This window comes from Rhododendron vialii, chromosome 2a, assembly GCF_030253575.1.
Source record: "Rhododendron vialii isolate Sample 1 chromosome 2a, ASM3025357v1".
In the NCBI taxonomy this organism is placed as follows: Eukaryota; Viridiplantae; Streptophyta; class Magnoliopsida; order Ericales; family Ericaceae; genus Rhododendron; species Rhododendron vialii.
Window position 1 is genome coordinate 13,214,743 of NC_080558.1, and position 17,229 is coordinate 13,231,971.

At 37.6% G+C, this 17,229-nt stretch overlaps 1 protein-coding gene and 1 non-coding gene across 3 annotated transcripts; one reads left to right on the forward strand and one right to left on the reverse strand.

Moving 5' to 3' along the window:
- Positions 1–3,438: 3,438 nt before the first annotated feature.
- LOC131318326 (small nucleolar RNA snoR86) lies at positions 3,439–3,567 on the forward strand. Its single transcript, XR_009197649.1, has one exon. It is a non-coding gene; the product is annotated as a small nucleolar RNA snoR86 (small nucleolar RNA).
- Positions 3,568–12,315: 8,748 nt separating this feature from the next.
- On the reverse strand, positions 12,316–16,756 carry LOC131316884 (stearoyl-[acyl-carrier-protein] 9-desaturase, chloroplastic-like). 2 transcript variants are annotated; one of them, XM_058346395.1, is made up of 3 exons: positions 16,535–16,756; positions 13,793–14,303; positions 12,316–13,107 (listed from the first exon to the last, which is right to left on the reverse strand). In XM_058346395.1, the coding sequence occupies exons 1-3, from the start codon at positions 16,732–16,734 to the stop codon at positions 12,544–12,546; spliced, it is 1,275 nt and encodes a 424-aa protein (XP_058202378.1). In that variant the 5' UTR covers positions 16,735–16,756; the 3' UTR covers positions 12,316–12,543. The 2 variants fall into 2 exon arrangements, with proteins under 2 accessions (XP_058202378.1, XP_058202379.1); XM_058346396.1 differs by having other exon boundaries at positions 13,793–14,260; positions 16,531–16,756.
- Positions 16,757–17,229: the final 473 nt, after the last annotated feature.

Sequence of the window (17,229 nt, forward strand, 5' to 3'; positions counted from 1 at the left end):
TCTACCAGGATTGTATGTTGGTTTTAGAGAGAGTACTCCTTCCGTCCCATTTTTCTTACAATTTTTTTAACACCACACTCAATCACACACCCAAATACACATTCACACTCATAATAAAGGTGGGCCCACATACACTGGATGTGTAGTATGTGCGGGCTCCACTCCTATTGTGAATGTGAGTGTGTATTTGGGTGTGTAGTTGGATGTAGTTGTAGAATGACTCTTTTTCTTATCAATTTTCGTTTTTCGTGCTGTTTTTTTAACGTTTATATCTCTCAATCTACTATGTTTTTCATAATTTTGAAAACTTTGTAATATAGATCTAATCGATAATTATCAATAAGATCCATATTGCATATTTTTTGAGATTCATATTGAAAAATATAAGCGTTGAAAGAATGACACGAAAATAGATAATAAAAATAGGACGGAGGGAGTATAATTTTAGGAACATAACTTTAAAACACAATGTCAATTACAACGGAGGGGTGATTTGGATTGAAAAGTCCAATAGTAATTTTTTTTGTTTTATTCAAAAAAAATCGCATTTGTTAATTTGTATCAAAATTTTATGACTTATTGATTTGTTTCGGTGAGAAGAATCGAAAAAAATTTGATCAAAACTTGGTTTTTTTTTTAAAAAAAAATACAAAGATAAGTAAAAAAAAATGTCTTATTGATTTATTTTTGTCTTTATTCAAAAAATTATGAGTTTTGATAAAAAAAATTTACTTTTCCAATTACTTTCATTGAGACGAATCAATAAGTCACAAAAATTTTGACGCAAAACAAACAAATGTAAATTTTTTTGAATAAGAACAAAAATAATACTGTGTTTGGATGAGTTTTTGAAAAAATTTATACGGTTATGAGTGGAGAGAGAAATGAGGGTAATAATTGGAGAGAGAAATGAGAATAATAATTAGAGATATGAGTGAGTAATGATTAGAAGTATAAGTAATGAGTGTTTTTTGAGTTGAGAATTTTTTTTCAAAGAGCAATCCAAACAAAAAGTCACTTAATTTTTTAATCAAAACCCACCATGAATCTAAAATTGTTTGATGCATTTTGGTACAAATACATCAGCCTGCTCCAAGCAATGTTGTGTTAGGATTTGTATCCGAATGTAGTGTTTCTAGACTTTTTTTTAGGTAAAATGACGGCCAATAATTTGTTTTAATAATTAATAATCACCAATGACATTTCTAGCATTAATAAATATTTTTAATTTATTATTAACGGATATTAATTATTAAAATACGTCATGGGTTATTATTTCCCTTTTTTTATTGACTACATTCCTAGACTTATTGAGTGGTCTTAGGGCCCAAAACAAGTACATGTACCTCACCCGACTTTGTGGTGAAAAAGAATGTTATACTCCTATTACGTCACCCAAACACCCCACTTAATAAAAATTACACAAAAATTTTAGTAAATGACAAAAAATAAAGCGCATTTATAAAAAAAAAAAAGTGTGGAAATTACTACCCTAGAGTTTTTGTCCAAACATTATTAACTTTCTCAAATTGACTACATACACAACTCTCGACCACAAAACTCTGGACACGATTGCATCCAGATCCATTCGATGCACATAAAATAATAATTTATAATAAATAAATGAACATGTAAATAATGTTGTGTAGTCACCCCATGTGCATCGAGTGATTCTATACACAATTATAAGGGTGTTCATGTGTAATATTGTTACGCATAATTTCACAACTCTGGACACAATTTACAACCCTAGACTTATTGTGGTCAAGAGTCGTATATGTAGCCCTTCTCTAACTTAAACATTTTATATATCTTGACATTATTCCAACCTGTTTAAAATCATACAATGTTCAAGTTGACGCTGTTAACTCGTATGGTCAATTTTTTTAAAGTATTTAAATTTATGCACGTAACAATATTACACATAAACACCCTCATAATTTATTAATAAACACGAGCACGTTTTCATGGAGGGAGGGGGGCTGCTGTCCCCAAGGGGACAGCAGCATGCTATTGCGCCCCATTTTGGGACCCATCCCGATCTCGCTCCGATGATCGGAATCGTTCACTTTGTAGAGCTCGTCGAGTAAAACAACTATGAAAAAAATCAGCTTAATTGGATATCATTAAGTGCCTGATCGGAACCTTTTTATCTTAAAAATAATGGATCCGAAACACTGGATCAAATCCACTGTAACCCATAGACTGAGAGTTATATGGGCTCCGATCAGGTATTTAATAATATTCAATTAAGCTGATTTTTTGTGTAGTTGTTTTACTCGACGAGCTCTACAAAGTAAACGATTCAAATCATCAAAGCGAGACCGGGGTGGGTCCCAAAATTAAGACAGCCCCCCCCCCCCCCCCCCCCCGTTTTCATACCATCATAATCACAAAAATAAAAAACTAGCAAAACATTAACCAACCATAGCAAAAATCATGGACACGTTTTTAATACCAACACATAATTTACATATTAATTAAACTAACAAAAAATTTAGCCAGCAATCACAAAATCAGGGCATATAATTGAAGTAGACATATTGTGTCGTGCCGTAAAGTGTTCTGTTCAAGTTGTGTCATTTCAGATTCATGGGTCCACATAAAATAACAACCAGTTACCAGTGTCCTTACTAAGTTACTTCATCAAATTTAACTTCCGTGGTCTTTGAAATCGTGTCATATTCTCCCCGTGTAAAAAAACTAGCCAAGTCAGATCCTCTAACTATGCGTTGGGTTTGAGTCTTGTTAACGAATCCCACCCCTAGCTCATGACACCTCGGAGGTGGATTTGGGAGACAGTGTTTTTGGGCTCTCCAACGGAAACAATGAAGGCGTCAAGATGCAGACCTTGTGCAGATCCAGTGGCAGGATCAGATCCAGTGGTGATCCTCCACCCAACTCCACGAGCGGAGTGTTGGGTCCAACATCGAAACTAAGCGGCCTATTCTTTTCGTTTTTGTTCTTGTTGTTTATGTGTTTATTGTTCTTATTTAATTGTATTTGTTACTTTTCGGCCTATTAGCCGTGCAATTTATATCTAATTTGTATCAATATAACTTGCGTTTTCTTTCCCCGTTTATCTTAATTTAGCAGTCCTATGTTGAGTACTTGAGACACGAGAGTAGGTTCAGATACTGGTTAGACTCTGGGCTTTCGTCTAGCCCAGTCTTCAATGGGCCAAAAAAGTTACAAAGCCCAGTCCTCATCCTGCTTGACCCCATGGGTATTTCCGACATTTACTTTCTCCAATTAGGGCTAGGGCTCCTGCCATTCTCTGCCTATATATAGAACACCGCCATTCGCATCTTCTTTGCACAGCACTCCTCTCTCTCTCTCTCTCTCCAATTGTTTTCTCAAACCTGTTCGTGTTCTTCGTGTTTGATTTTGTAACTAGTTCAATTTTGATAAAGAGAAATAAAAGAAAGCCAATTTGCAGAGCAAGGGCGTGTATTTTGATTCAATGACGATCCCTTGCATTGAAGGTTGGCAACATCGTTGAGCGATTCTCCGTGCCTTTCAAATCTACTCTCGTTTTGATTACGGCCTCGAACAAATCGCTACATTCCAATACTTGTTCCTCTTTCTCTCTCTGTTTTTTCCACAAATTTCCCTCTGATTTTTCTTTATCGAAAAAACTTTTTAGGATTTTACGTCAGATTTGCTCTGTTTGTGCCCGGTTTTCTCGTCGCCCAAACATGAAAATTGGTTGGGAGATGTTGATAATCATTTTAAATACTCGATTTTGTTTTGTTGCTTCTGATTATTTTTTGGTGATTGATGAACCTGCAAATAATGGTGTTTTTGTTGTCGAGAACCGATTTGATTGGTGATTACGAAGATTCTATTTCGCAATCTCAACCAAACAGAGCATAATCGGTAATGCTTTTGGTTTCCAACGATCGATACTTGTTAAATACCCCTTTCGTCCCCAGATTAAATTCATTTGTTTGGGGAATTAAATTTTTTCAGGGATTTTCATCGTTACTCTACTTAATGTGGGTGATTTAAAATCTGATACGAATTTTGAACATGGAAAGGAAGGGCAAAACTCGGTTACTTTTTTTTCCCCTTCAGTGGTTAAATTGAAATGGACAAGTAATTAACATCTAAAAAATGGAAAATTTACCAAAAATTGGACCGGAAGGAGTATGTGTTTGCGGACGGAAAGAGAAAATGGGAAAGTCTTTTGCGAGAAATTGTAAAAAAAATAAAATTTGGGGGACTGAGCCAAGGAGAGAACTTGTGCGGCCTCGTTCCATAAATCTGGACAAGTACTTATATATTTATGTAAATAATTTTTCTGTTAATATAGATTTTTTTTTTTAATTATGAGAATTTTTTGAACGGTGTAAAAAAAATTTAAAAAATATTTTTTATTTATATTATTTATGAATTTAAAAATGTGAAATAAACTATTTATTTTTTTAAAAGGTTGTCACGTGAAACCTAATCGAAAGCTATGCTACATGGAACCCAATCGCAAACAATGAAACCTAACAAGGCTCATCAATATTGTTGGAGATGCAAAACTTTTTTTTTAAGGCTTCTGTGATATATTGACATCTTTAAATCAACATGCCAAATTTTTTTGGAATTCTTATTTAGTATTTTGATATCTTCAATTTGACATCAAATTATTCTCTCAAACTTTTATGTCAAATTTTATTTATTTAACATCAAGCAAGCTCAAGCTTTGAAAGGAAAAAAAAAAAATCAAATGGAAAATTTTCAAAATCATAACCATCAGTTTTTGAAATTTGGCATGTGTGTTCTTTTATGTCAAAATTGGCATGTTTCCTCTCCCCTTAGGTGCCGTTCCGTTTTTTTTTTCAACTTTCTTTTTCAAAAAAGAGGTAATTTTAACTCAAATATAATGAAAATGAAAAATAAATTTTCAATTTTTTTTTTTGCACCGTTTAAAAGAACTCAATAAAATCTATCAAATAAGATCTACATTTATAGGAATTTTTTTTGCATAAACACATGATTTTTGAGCTTAAAATTATCTTCATTTTTTAAAAGTTTCTTTTAAAAAAAATTGGAATTGGGTTAATCTCCATGTTAAAAGCCACGTAGGTTTCGGCCTAACAGAAGGAGTTGAGTTTTGTTCACATTCTACTTAAAAAAGTAAACATTACCTTTCGTCCTATTTGTTGAAATAATGTGGGTACCACCAGAAAGTGATATAATGTTTATCAAAAAGTGTATCGCAAGGTAAGCATAACATTACTTTGTGGTGGAATCTATACTATTTCAATCAATAAGAAGGAGAGTAATGTTCACTATCTTTGAAGGAGGGTGAACAAAGTTGCACTTTGAAGGAGGGTAATTGCACTATGATAAAAGACATCTGAGTTGGTTTGTGAATTATTGTCAAATTTGAATGTTATAATCTTCGCATCACATTTGACATCTTACGTTGGAGATGCTATTAATGCGAAATGGACTGGGATGATACAACCAATTTGAAATCTCGACCGAAGAGAATGAATTCGATCTCAAATGGGATACGAACTAAAAAAGGGAAAAGTTACTCCAAAACAATCTAAGGCATTTTTAATTTTTTTAATTTTGGAAAACGGAAGTCATTAAGAAAAAGCAGTTCCTCTTCCAAGGAAGAGAATTTTCTCTTTTTTTAAAAAAGTTTGTTTTTAATCCCAACAGTGAAAAATCTTTTTGAACATTGCAGTGCTGCACTACATGACACGGGGTACACTATAGCAACCCTTACGCAGGAAAGGGTAGATTAAAAAAGGGAGTCCTTTTTTTACAAATTTTATACTCCCTCCGTCCCTTTTTAAGTGTCCTGCTTCGTAACTCCAACTTATTAAAAAGACATCATCATTACACCTTTCACATCAATTTTTTCCTCCACTTTCCCTACTTACCCATCATCATTACACTTTTACTCACTAACTTTTCAAAATAAAATCTACTTTTAGGGACAAAATAGACAATACACCAACTTTTACCCCCCTAACTTTACAAAATGGACACTTATTAAGGGACAGCCCAAAATGGAATACTGGACACAAAAAAAGGGACGGAGGGAGTAGGTGTTTTGACTTAATAACTAAGCCGTTAAAGAAAGAGGTATGAGAACCCACCATATGAGTCCAAGTCCCACATCGGTGGATTGTGGAGAGTTGATATGGTAAGTAACGGGACACGTCAAACTACTGTATAACTTGAAATTAACCTTATGAGTCACGTGATTAGGCGAATGGTTAGCAGTTCAGCTGTAGCGGGTCATTACAAGTGTGAGACGGGTCTCACCGAATGAGGAGCTTGAGGTGCTTGGATGGGTCCCACATGAGATGAGCTTGTTGTGCTTAGGCGGAACTTGTCACACATCGCTTAACCTTTTGAGCCACGTGGTAAGGTGAATAGCTGCAGATGAGTGATTTTTGCACTCCATTTTTTTATACATGCACTCCCTCTTTTGACTCGGCACCATCGTTGACGGCCCTCTTCCGATGTCAGATCATGTCTGTTGAACTTGGTGCCAAACTGTCATCTCCATCTGCTCCGTGGGTTTCACTGTTCTTGATCTGCTAGGTCTTCGTTTGACCCGGGGCAATCGCCGGCGTTATCTCTCCCTCGGTGTCCAATCAAGTTCTCATTTTGTTGCCGCATATCTGTGCTTTGGTCTTTAGGCCTCTGTTGGCCTTTGCTGTCGCCAAGGTTTTCTATTCTCGGGCAATAGTACAGATTTGCGGTTGTCATGACTTCTTGGCTATTTGGATTTGATTTTGGTTGTTGAATGGACGAGCTGTTTACGGGTAGGTAGTTTGAGGGTGTTTTTTCAATGGAAATTGATTTTAGCACTTCAAAAATTAATGGTGGGGCTCCAAAACGACGTCATTTTGTATATCAACACAGTTTAATTTTGGAGTCACTTCATCAATTTTTGGAGCGCCAAAATTACAATCCTTTTTCAATCCATCATCCATGTAATGGCTATAGCAGCTCCTTCTTGTTGCCTAATTGGTTTTCTATTGTTCTAGCGGATCAGAGCCTAGTAACAAGAAAGAACTGCTCTCAATCTAGTAAAATTGCCATGTCAAAAAAAAAGAAATCTAGTAAAATTAGGCAAATTTCACTGACCCCCCCCTGAGGTATTTGACATATCACTGCCCTCCCCTCCTTTGGCTGACAATACCAAATCAAGTCCATCCTGCCAAAATCCCTCCCACGGTGTTAAATCCTCCGTTAGTTTACATAATTACATGGAAGAGACCAAATTGCCCTTTGGTATATAAAGCAACACTTGGGAATTTCCCCTCCCACATCTGGCATACTTGTCGACACCCAGAAGAGAGACAGGCATAGAGAAAGAAAGAGAGGGGGAGAGATATACAATGACAACGATGGAGAATGGTGGTGAGATCCCGTAATCACGACCACGATCGCGTTCTTGACCCCAAGACCTTGGTTTTTTTTTTTTTTTTTGCTGAAGAAGATCGCCTTGTAAAACTTCTCAACCGTTCAACCGTTCAAGATCGTTGCTTCTTGACGCTAATAGAGATAACCATGGCTACTGTAATAGTTTTTCTGATGTGTTTTTTGGTTTTCCTACAAAATAATTTGGGTTTTTTGGTTCAATCCGAAAATTTAGGGTTTCGAAATTAGGAGATTTTGTGTTCCCCTTTAATTCCGAATATGGCTACTGTAAATAGTGCATGTAACCATTTTAGTATTTTTGGTACATGCGACATGATCCATGTAGATTTTTCTGTTTTTATTTTTGTAGAGATCTATAAATTTCTTTATTTAATTTTAATGTTTTATAAAGGGATAAATGATGGTTTAATGTGGAAATTTTGGTTGGGGGTTAATGTGCAAGGATTTGGGAGATGTGGGTATTGGTGTAATATGGTGTATATATATGTGTGTGGTGTGTGGCAGGGGATTTATTTTTCCCTCTGCATCTCTCGGTCTCTCACTTTCTCTCCCGGCTCTCTTCATCTCTCTCACTCTCTCAACCAAAAACTCTCCTCCAAACTCAAAACCCACAACAATCAACCTCCATTCCATCTTCTACTTGCGTATTCTGGCTCGTATCGCGTTGGATAGAGCTCGGTTCGGTATATTTAGCTCGGTTGGGATTCCGGAAGCTACGGCTTGCTCAATCTCTTTGGTTTCGGCTTGGATACTCGAGGTAGTGAATTCTACCTCTCTTTATATGTTATTTGAGTGTTCTTGTATCATTTTTGAGCTTGTATTGTTTGATATTGAGATTGGATCGAAATTTGAAAATCCTGTCAAAAATCGTCTGGAAAACACTCTCCCTACCGGTAGGAACTTCTTGCCTACCAGTACGACAAGTAAGAAATTTTCTCCTCAACCAGCTCAAAAGCTGCTCAACATATTCAACTTCTACTGGTAGGACTCGTTCACATATCGGTGTCCTACCGGTAGGTCAAGCTGTTCAACGTATTCAACTTCTACCGGTAGGACTTGTTTACCTACCGGTAGGTCAAGTGCAAGATTGTTCCGTTCAAATGTTAGCCTTTCTGTAAAAACCGGTAGGAGCTTAACCTAGTAAAAACCTATAGAAGCTTTAACCTACCGGTAGGTCAAGTTCTACCGGTAGGACTTATTCACCTACCGGTAGGTTAGCCTTTCTGTAAAAACCGGTAGGAGCTTTAACCTGCCGGTAGGACTCATTGACCTACTGGTAGGAGATTGAGCTGCTGCAGTGCATTCCAGCTGCTTTCTTATACCTTTCAAGTTACATTTTGAAGCCTCTCATCAACTCTAACGGGTTTGTTGGCACATTCTTTCAAGTGTTTAGAGAGTATTACTTGTCTCACACTTAGAGTGGTGTCCGATGGACTTAAATGAGCTTGTCGAGTTAATTGTTAGGAAAACTTGAACCAACGGAACGACGTGAACGCACTACGGATACAATGTGATACCTTACCGCCTAAAATGAATCGAAGATCACAATGAGCAGTTGATGCGTGGGGTGCGGGTTTAACTTGAAGTGAGAGGTTAGTAGATTGCCTAAAGGGGAATTAATGACGGTTTAAGAACAGGTGAAGAATATAATAATATAAAGGGTAGCTATTCGATGTAACGTGAAACAGGTATTGTAAATGTTGATATCTTTTGAACTTGAAGCTGGGAACCAAATATGAGAATCGGATGTACGGGGTCTCAAGAACCCGGAATGAGAATGGAATGTACGGGGTCTCAAGGACCCGGAAATGAGAATTGGATGTACAGGGTCATGATCACCCGAAATGTAAATTGGGTATACGGGGTCCTAATGCCCGGAATGTCTTTAGATTGACCTCGTGATGTAACGATGTGAAAAGTTTCTTGTGTGCCCATCTAGGACCCATTGGGAACATATGAGATACTAAGTGGTTGGAATGTAACCTTATATGGTGCATGTGTGAAGATCGAAAGATGAGTAAAAAGGAATTCAAAGGACATCGATAGGTTGATTGACAAGAGTGAAGTGTTTGTTTAAGTTCTTAATTTCTAATATCGTGTTTGTGTCTTATCCATGCTCCTTTGTTATCTGAAAGTCTAAGATTCATCGGCATCTTTCATCTCATTTGCATATAGAGTTTGCGTAGATTTTTTTACTGGGCTAGTGTAGCTCAGACCTTATATCATTTTCAGGTGCTAACCTGGATTAGTAGCTTGCACGACTAGATTGCTTGGAGTGTGGACATACCCTTTTTGAAAGCTAAACGAAGGAGTTACCTATTCACCTTTGTAAATTTATTTTGAAAGATGTATTGGTAACTTAAGTTGTAATTCTTTTGATTAAGGAATATTAGTAAACTCTTAACTCTCTTGACACTTGATACTTAAGTTAATTTGAGCCGTTGAGCCAATGATGTAATATTTTGGGAACTATTGGACTTGAAATGCAATTACGGAAATGAGAATACTGGACTCTTTTGGGTTTCATACGAAATAATTGCGAGGTCTTATTTATGAAAATCCTTTATAATTATGTTTAAAATTGAGGACGTGACAACTTTTTATTTTTAATTTTTGTTGGATTTCTAGTGACATCAGAATAGTTAGTGTTAATGTCATTCGGGGCTTTGGTTTAATAGGTTAGATTGTTGGGTAAGTGGTGTTACATGTTGTGCAAAAAAAAGAAAAAATTGTGTGAAATCAGATTAGTTAAGTTCGGGTATTAGGGAGTTTTGGGGCTTTTTTGTGAATTCAAATAGTGAATGTAACCATCCACTTACTGAAAATATTTGCTGTTCATATGAAAGTCTTTACCATTCACATACTGTAAATAATTTTTCTTGTGTTTTTTGTTCCTGTAAATTTTTTTGAATTCTATGTTCAATTTGAATATGGTTATAACGATAAAGAGGATGATTGGAATTTGGATAGGGAAAGGGAGGTAGAGTCAGATGATGGGGGTGGACTTATAAATGAGATTAGTGGGGTAGATAATGAGGGACTTAGTGACTACCAATTAGGTGATTATGAGGGCAACATGTCTAGTGGGAGTGATGAGGTTTTAGAGCATGGGGCTGGGTTTGATATAAGTTATAATGGGAAGGAACCTTATGGGGCTGGGTTTGCATGCACTTATGTTAGTACCAATCAAACAGAAAGCAAGACTTAAAAAAGTCAGAGCAGTTCACCTCACTTCTAAATATGAATATGGTCAAGTTCAACTACCTACATAGTCCTAGGCCTTGTCTCATGGACTTATTTATATATTGGCAAAAAATTAGGGAAATCAAAGGGGTATACATCACAGACACAGCCTTCACAGTGTGTCACTCAAAGCTTATTAGAGTGGTCTCTTTTCTAAGTGAGTAGTATTTTTATTGGTTTCCGTATCCGTGTCGGATACTAGGAGGACACGGCGGGATACGTATGGGATATGCCAAGTTGTGTGTCTTGATTAATTTTATTAAGTTTTAAGCAAAGGACACATTTTGGGGGTTAATCATAGTATATATGAAACCAAAAAGATAAGGATTATAATATACGTCACTTGTGACATTTGTCTTTGTTGTGGATCCTATATTCCATACAGCATAAATGTTAAATTTCATTAGTTTTTCTTGTTTGCGAGTGCAATACTCATGAATAACAACTAAAAATATTACAGTACATATATTTTCTTTTTGCTGTGTCCCCCGTCATGTTTGTGTTTCCATTTTTGTAGAATTGCTGTGTCCCGATTCCCGTGTCCATAACAGTGTCCATGTCCATATCTGTGTCCGTTTCTGTGCTTCTTACCTATTACATACATTTACCTGCAATGTATCTTGTAACAGTCCAGTAGCTATTTGCTTTGCAGATGATCATGAAGTTTGGGCATTTTTATGTGAGCTGATTGAACATATGAAGACCAACTTTTGTATATTGTAGCGTAGGGCTAATGTGGTATTATACTTGGATACCATAAAATGTAAAAAGCAGATTACCAACAGTTTTTTTTGGCCTTGTCTTGGATACCACTTTTTTGTATAACAGTATAGGCCAAGATGGATTCAGTACTTTTGTGACCTAGTATTGGATACAACTTTTTGTATAGCCCTGTTATGTAATTTGGTTGACAGTAAACTTGGAACTTATGCTTTGACTGTTATTTGGATGAATGAAATTTGCATATGATGGAAAAGAAGTCTGCATTTCATTAACTTTGAGTTGTATTACATGCTTGGACACTTGCACATGGCCATGGACAGTTGGATTACATGTTTGGACACTTGCACACAGTAAAGAAGTCTATGGGATTGAGCAACGCATGTTTTTTTTTTTTTTTTTTGGGGGGGGGGGGGGGGTAGCAAATGTGAAATATGATGGAAAATGGGTTCCTATCTTTAATTTCTCATGGTGTATGCTCTGTTTTGCTTTCCTTTCTGTTTCCTGGGTGTTAAATTTGTGAAATGGAGTTGGTGTGGGTCATATTTATAGCAAAGGAGAGAGTATGGGTGAGGGTAATAAAGGTATAATAAAAGTTTGTGTGGGGGTGACATCATCTTTTCCATCCAATTTCCAATTGAAGTTTAACGAAAGGGGGTCCTTCGGTATTGTCAGCCAAAAGAGGGGAGGGCAGTGATATTCAGGTATCTGTTGGTGTCAGAAACCTCAGGGGAGGTCAGTAAAATTCCAGTTAGGGCTGTAAACGGATCGAGCAACTCACGAGTTCGACTTGGCTCGTTTGGTAAATACGCTATGCTCGAACTCGAGTGTTCAAATCGTTTAATAAACGATAAAAGGTCGGCTCGATTAAAGATGCTCGTTTAGTAAATGACTAAGTTCAGTTTGTTAAGACTTAAACTCAAATTTTTGGCTCATTACAAATACATTACTTGGCCAACTTTCCCAATGGAAAAGCTCGTCGTACGTTATATATATATATATATATATAGACACACACACTATAAATACATTACTTGGCCAACTTTCCCATTGGAAAAGCTCGTCGTACGTGTAGTATCTTATTCAAGCTTTTGACCTTACAATCTTATTCAAGTTTTTTACCTTACACAGTTAAAATCCAAGCTCCGTTCCTCCTGCTGCCTGCACTAACCTTCAGAGCCTCACCTCTCTATCGAAGATCCAGCTAAACGGCACGGCGCGTTTTTCCTCAGCCCTACTCCGAGACTTCCTTTCCTCCAGTAGTCTAATCCTCGGAGCCAACCCACAAACATAATCCTGAGCTCTCCGCCCCTCTCCCGAAAGTCCAGTGAGCGTCTCCACTCTCCACTTTCCGACCAAGAACTCCAGTATATCCGCGTAGTCCTTGGCAGTGTAAACCCCCAGCCGCTGGGCCACGGACGAGAAATGCTCGAAGAGGTTCTCGTCGCGCCCGTCGTACATCAGGTGGGCCGGCATGGTGATCTTCTTCTTCATCATGTCGGCGAGGGCGAGGACGGCTCCCTCGGGATCGATCTCGAACAGCTTCTCCACGATGTTGGTGTAGGCGGTCTCGTGGCGCTTCTCGTCGGCTGCGATGGTGCCGCATATCTGAGCCAGCTTGATGTCGCCGTACTCCTTGGCGTGCCTCGCCGTGTTGCCGTGGGAGATGAAAGTGGCTCGTTCTTGGAATGATGTGTAAATGAATCCCATATACGGGTTGTTCTCCGCCCGGAGGTCCTGAAATATAGGTTGTGTGTTTTTAACTAAAAAAAAAATTTATGTTGTTTCTAATCGGAATTAGAAGAAGACCCCGTCTCGCTTAACTTTTAGTAGCACTTTTTGTTCTTATTTGAATTTTTTTTTTTGCATTTTTTAATTTTGATTCAAACTTTTGTGAATTATTAATTCGTCTCGATGAGATGAATTGAAAAACCAGAAAGTGAGTCACAAAACTAACAAATGTGAAAAAATTCACATTACTAGACCATTCATTATCTTTCATGATGTTCAATTTCATGGACCAAGAGTCATGAATCCTAACATTTTTGTATAGTGTTCCGTAAACAATTTGAAAATCATGAAAAATTAATCATCATAGTTGAAAAGTATGAACAATCTTCACTTTGAACACACTAAATTACGGAGCCGAGAATAGATGTTTACGGTGGAGCCGAGAATAGATGTTTATGGAGCCAATTGCGACCACCCAAAAGTGTTTTGGACGATCTGGACGTGAATGAAACTTTTCCGCCTGGAAAAGTTTCATTAAAATCCGGACAGTTTATAACGCTTTTGGACGGTCGCAATTGGTTGCTGTTGTAAAAAACTCGTTCACGGCTGAGCCGTGAATAAGTTTCTCTCATAGTTGAGACCTGCTATATGATGTGAACTAATGAAAATGAGAGCTAGTCATGGATCTTACCATTCCTGACCCAATCAAGTAATGAATCGTCTTCTCAATTTGCCTCATGTCCACACGCCCACACAGGTACAGATACTTATTGAGAAGGTCTCCATGCCTGTTCTCCTCGGCAGACCAGCCCCTGTTCCACACAGCCCAAGAAGTCGGGCTCGCCCCGGTTTCGTCCCTGACGCCATCCAGCGAATTCACAAACGACTGGTAAGTCGGGAGCGCTTCTTCCGTGACCATATCTCCGACCAGAACGACAAAGTAGTCGTCCGGGATCTCCTTTGCTCTCTCCCTTATTTCCCCGACCTGATCGTGGAACTCGTCGGGGTTCACAGGAGCCGGAAGAAAGTCCTGGGGTTGCCAGCTCTTCTCCACCGGTTTCAGGTGGACCAAGACGTTCTCCTCGGCCCAATGCTCCAGGTTTTTGAAGATCTCGAGCTTCTGGGGTGGCATGGAATGCGTTACTTGAACACGATGAGCCTCGCGAGGAGGGATGAGAGGCTTGTTGATATTGTCATGCTCCCTTAATAAGACATGAGAACACCAATTAGCACTTTCATTAATCGTGGAAGCTTATTTTCAAAATCAACCGCAACCAGATGTTGCCGTTACCCAACAATTTTTTTAGCCGTTAACGTACCAAGCAACTTTTTTAGCAGTTTTCAATCTATTTTTTTGAGCAATCTCCACAGGACGTGAAAGCACGAGCAATTGAAGGCAAACGACTCTAGTTGCTTAATTTAAACTTTCATTTGTGATTCGCAGAAATCTGTAAGGCATCGATCATGACTTTCATTCTACAAAGTTTGTAAATTGAGTAGTAGTTAGAAGAGGGAGACATTTCTGATTGGAAGGAAAATGCTTCTATCTATTTGGAGTTTTAGGTAGCTTCCTTTGTTTGGTCAAAGGTTTGTTGTGCGTTTTCATTAGGTTTGGTATGTCGGTTGTCGGAGTTTTAGCTTCCTTTGTTTGGTGTCCTAGGCTTGCTGTGTGTTTTTATTGGGTTTTGGTGTCAGTCTGTCGGTTTGCTTCGAATTCAGTCTCTCGCTTCTTGTACGTGGAGCTTTGGTTTTGAGGTTGGGTTTGGAGTTTTTGCTTAGGTTTTTTGCCGGGTTTTTTTCTCATTAGGTTTTCCTCAGGTTTATTTGCCTTTTTTTTTTTTTTGGCGTCTTGTCGTCCTTTTTCGGTGATTTAGGGTGATTTATGTCAGTGTGCCCTTGTTCCGTTTACTCATAAAAAAAATAAAAACTAGACTACGAATATATAAATCAATTTTGGAAGCTAACAAACGTCATGCGGGGCGACAAAGTTGAGGCATGAAATGAGATCCATGTTGATTTACTTTTGAGTTATTTACTGGAATCCTTAGCCATCTATTAAAGATATGCGGATTAAAAAAAAAAAAAAACTATTAAAGATATGCCAAAAAACAGAAGTTATTTTTCCAGATATGCAGGAATACAAAATAATTATTTTTCAAAAAACATATTTGAGTGGATGTATCTACACCTCGACAAATCTGCCACTGCCAATTAGATATATACTCGCCAATGAGCTCTAGCCCGGTTGGCATCTCCTGATCCTCCTCATGTGGGAGGCTAAAGTTCGAACCTCGTCGTGAGCGTTTGGAATTCAGGGCTATGGATAGCCTCTGAAACCCACTGTGGACTAACCTACTAATTTTCCATTAACCCCTACTGATATATACAATATTGGAAGAAAGAAAAATAGATTTATACTCCTACTTAAATAAAATAATTTAAAAATATTCAGTTTATGTTCATGGTTGATGTGATCTCCCAATGGGGCCAATTAAGTTTATTATTGTCTATGCAAAAATTTAAGTTGGTCGAACATAAGTAAACGAAACCAATCATAGTTTTCCAAAAAAAAATAAATTGAACCACGTACTGCGATGACTTTGATAATGTGAGGTGAAATAGATTTGGTCTAATCTTCGACTTTTTTTTTGAAAGTCTAATCTTAGACTGACGATGTCCAATCAGTGTGCAATAGATTTGGTCTAATCTTAGACTGGGCGACAAACTCATAGAGCCTAAGAAAAATGAAACAGCTTCGACCATGGAGTTGAGGAAAAGCTCGAAAAATGGGCGTAAGGCGACGGACATATAGGAAAGTTAGGGCGTTAAATTTAAGTGGGCAGGAGGAACTTTAATTTGAATAAATTTGTCGAACTGGAGGAGGCTAGAAGAGCGAAAATAATCAATGCTCTTGATGATTTGGAAGAAGATGATGAGCTCGAGGAAGGAGCCTCCCCTTCCTGGAATTAATATTCCGTGGTATATATGGCCATGTTTTGGTTTGTTTCTCCTAGCCTAGCGGTTTTTGGTTTCCTTTGGGCTTTAGTTTGATTTGGTTGTATGTTGTAGGGTGTTTTAGCAGGTGTGCGCGCGGTTTCGCTTTGCTTGGGATGTCTTGGTTGGCTTATTGCCGTCTGGTTTGGTTCTCAGGTGGCTTTTTACAGGTGTGCCGGAGATCCGTTTAAGCTTTCTATACCTTCTCAAAGATTAATGATTTTTTTTTTTTGCCGATTTTAAAAAAAAAAAAAACGGATGAGGTAAAGTGAAATGCGAATACAAACTTCAGAGAGTCGTTGAGAGAAAACCTACACAAAATGCAAATCTAGTGAGTTTAGTCAAATTTGCCCTTAAATATTTGCTTTTTTTTTTGGGGTTCTTCACGAGCTTAATTTCTTACATCACCATGGAAAGGAAAGAGCAAAATGGGACTCACTTGGAGGCGGTACGTAGAACGGAAGCCACAACAAACTTGGTAGATCTGACAGCAAAAGAAGGGTATTTCTGGAATTTAAATGTGGTTATGGAATTCATCTGCAGAGCCATTTTCCCCCCCGCTTCTTCCCTTTTCAAAGCTTCTTTCAGAGAGAGAGAGAGAGAGAGAGAGAGGTGGTTTGCAGGTAAGTATAGTATCATGCACTAGATGTCACTATTTATAAGTTCAAAACGAAGATCAACTTAAGTTAAACATTGCATAGAAGACTAATATGCGAGTTTGACGTTGACATGCTATTAAGTATTAGGGGTGGTGAGGATCCTGTTGATGGGTCATATGTTTTTTTAAAACGGCTAAAAAGGATTTTGTTAATCTCCGGAAACAAATTACAGAGATTAAAATGAATCCAAGCATGAGGCATTAAACCGGAGGAAGAGCAAACCTTTAACGCTCCGATTTTCGGATACGTTATTAAACGATTTTTTAAAATAGTTTCTTAAAATAAAGAGCAAATTTCTTAAATAACAGCAGAAACTTAACTTGATTACAACAAGTCGTCAACAGAGACTTAGAGCATTCACATCAACCTCTTTAAATTTTGAAGCAAATTACACCTTAAAAAATCACTTTATTACTTTAGTTACCAACTTTTAAAATGTCTACTGCATCAGACTTTTTATATTAAAACTATCCTA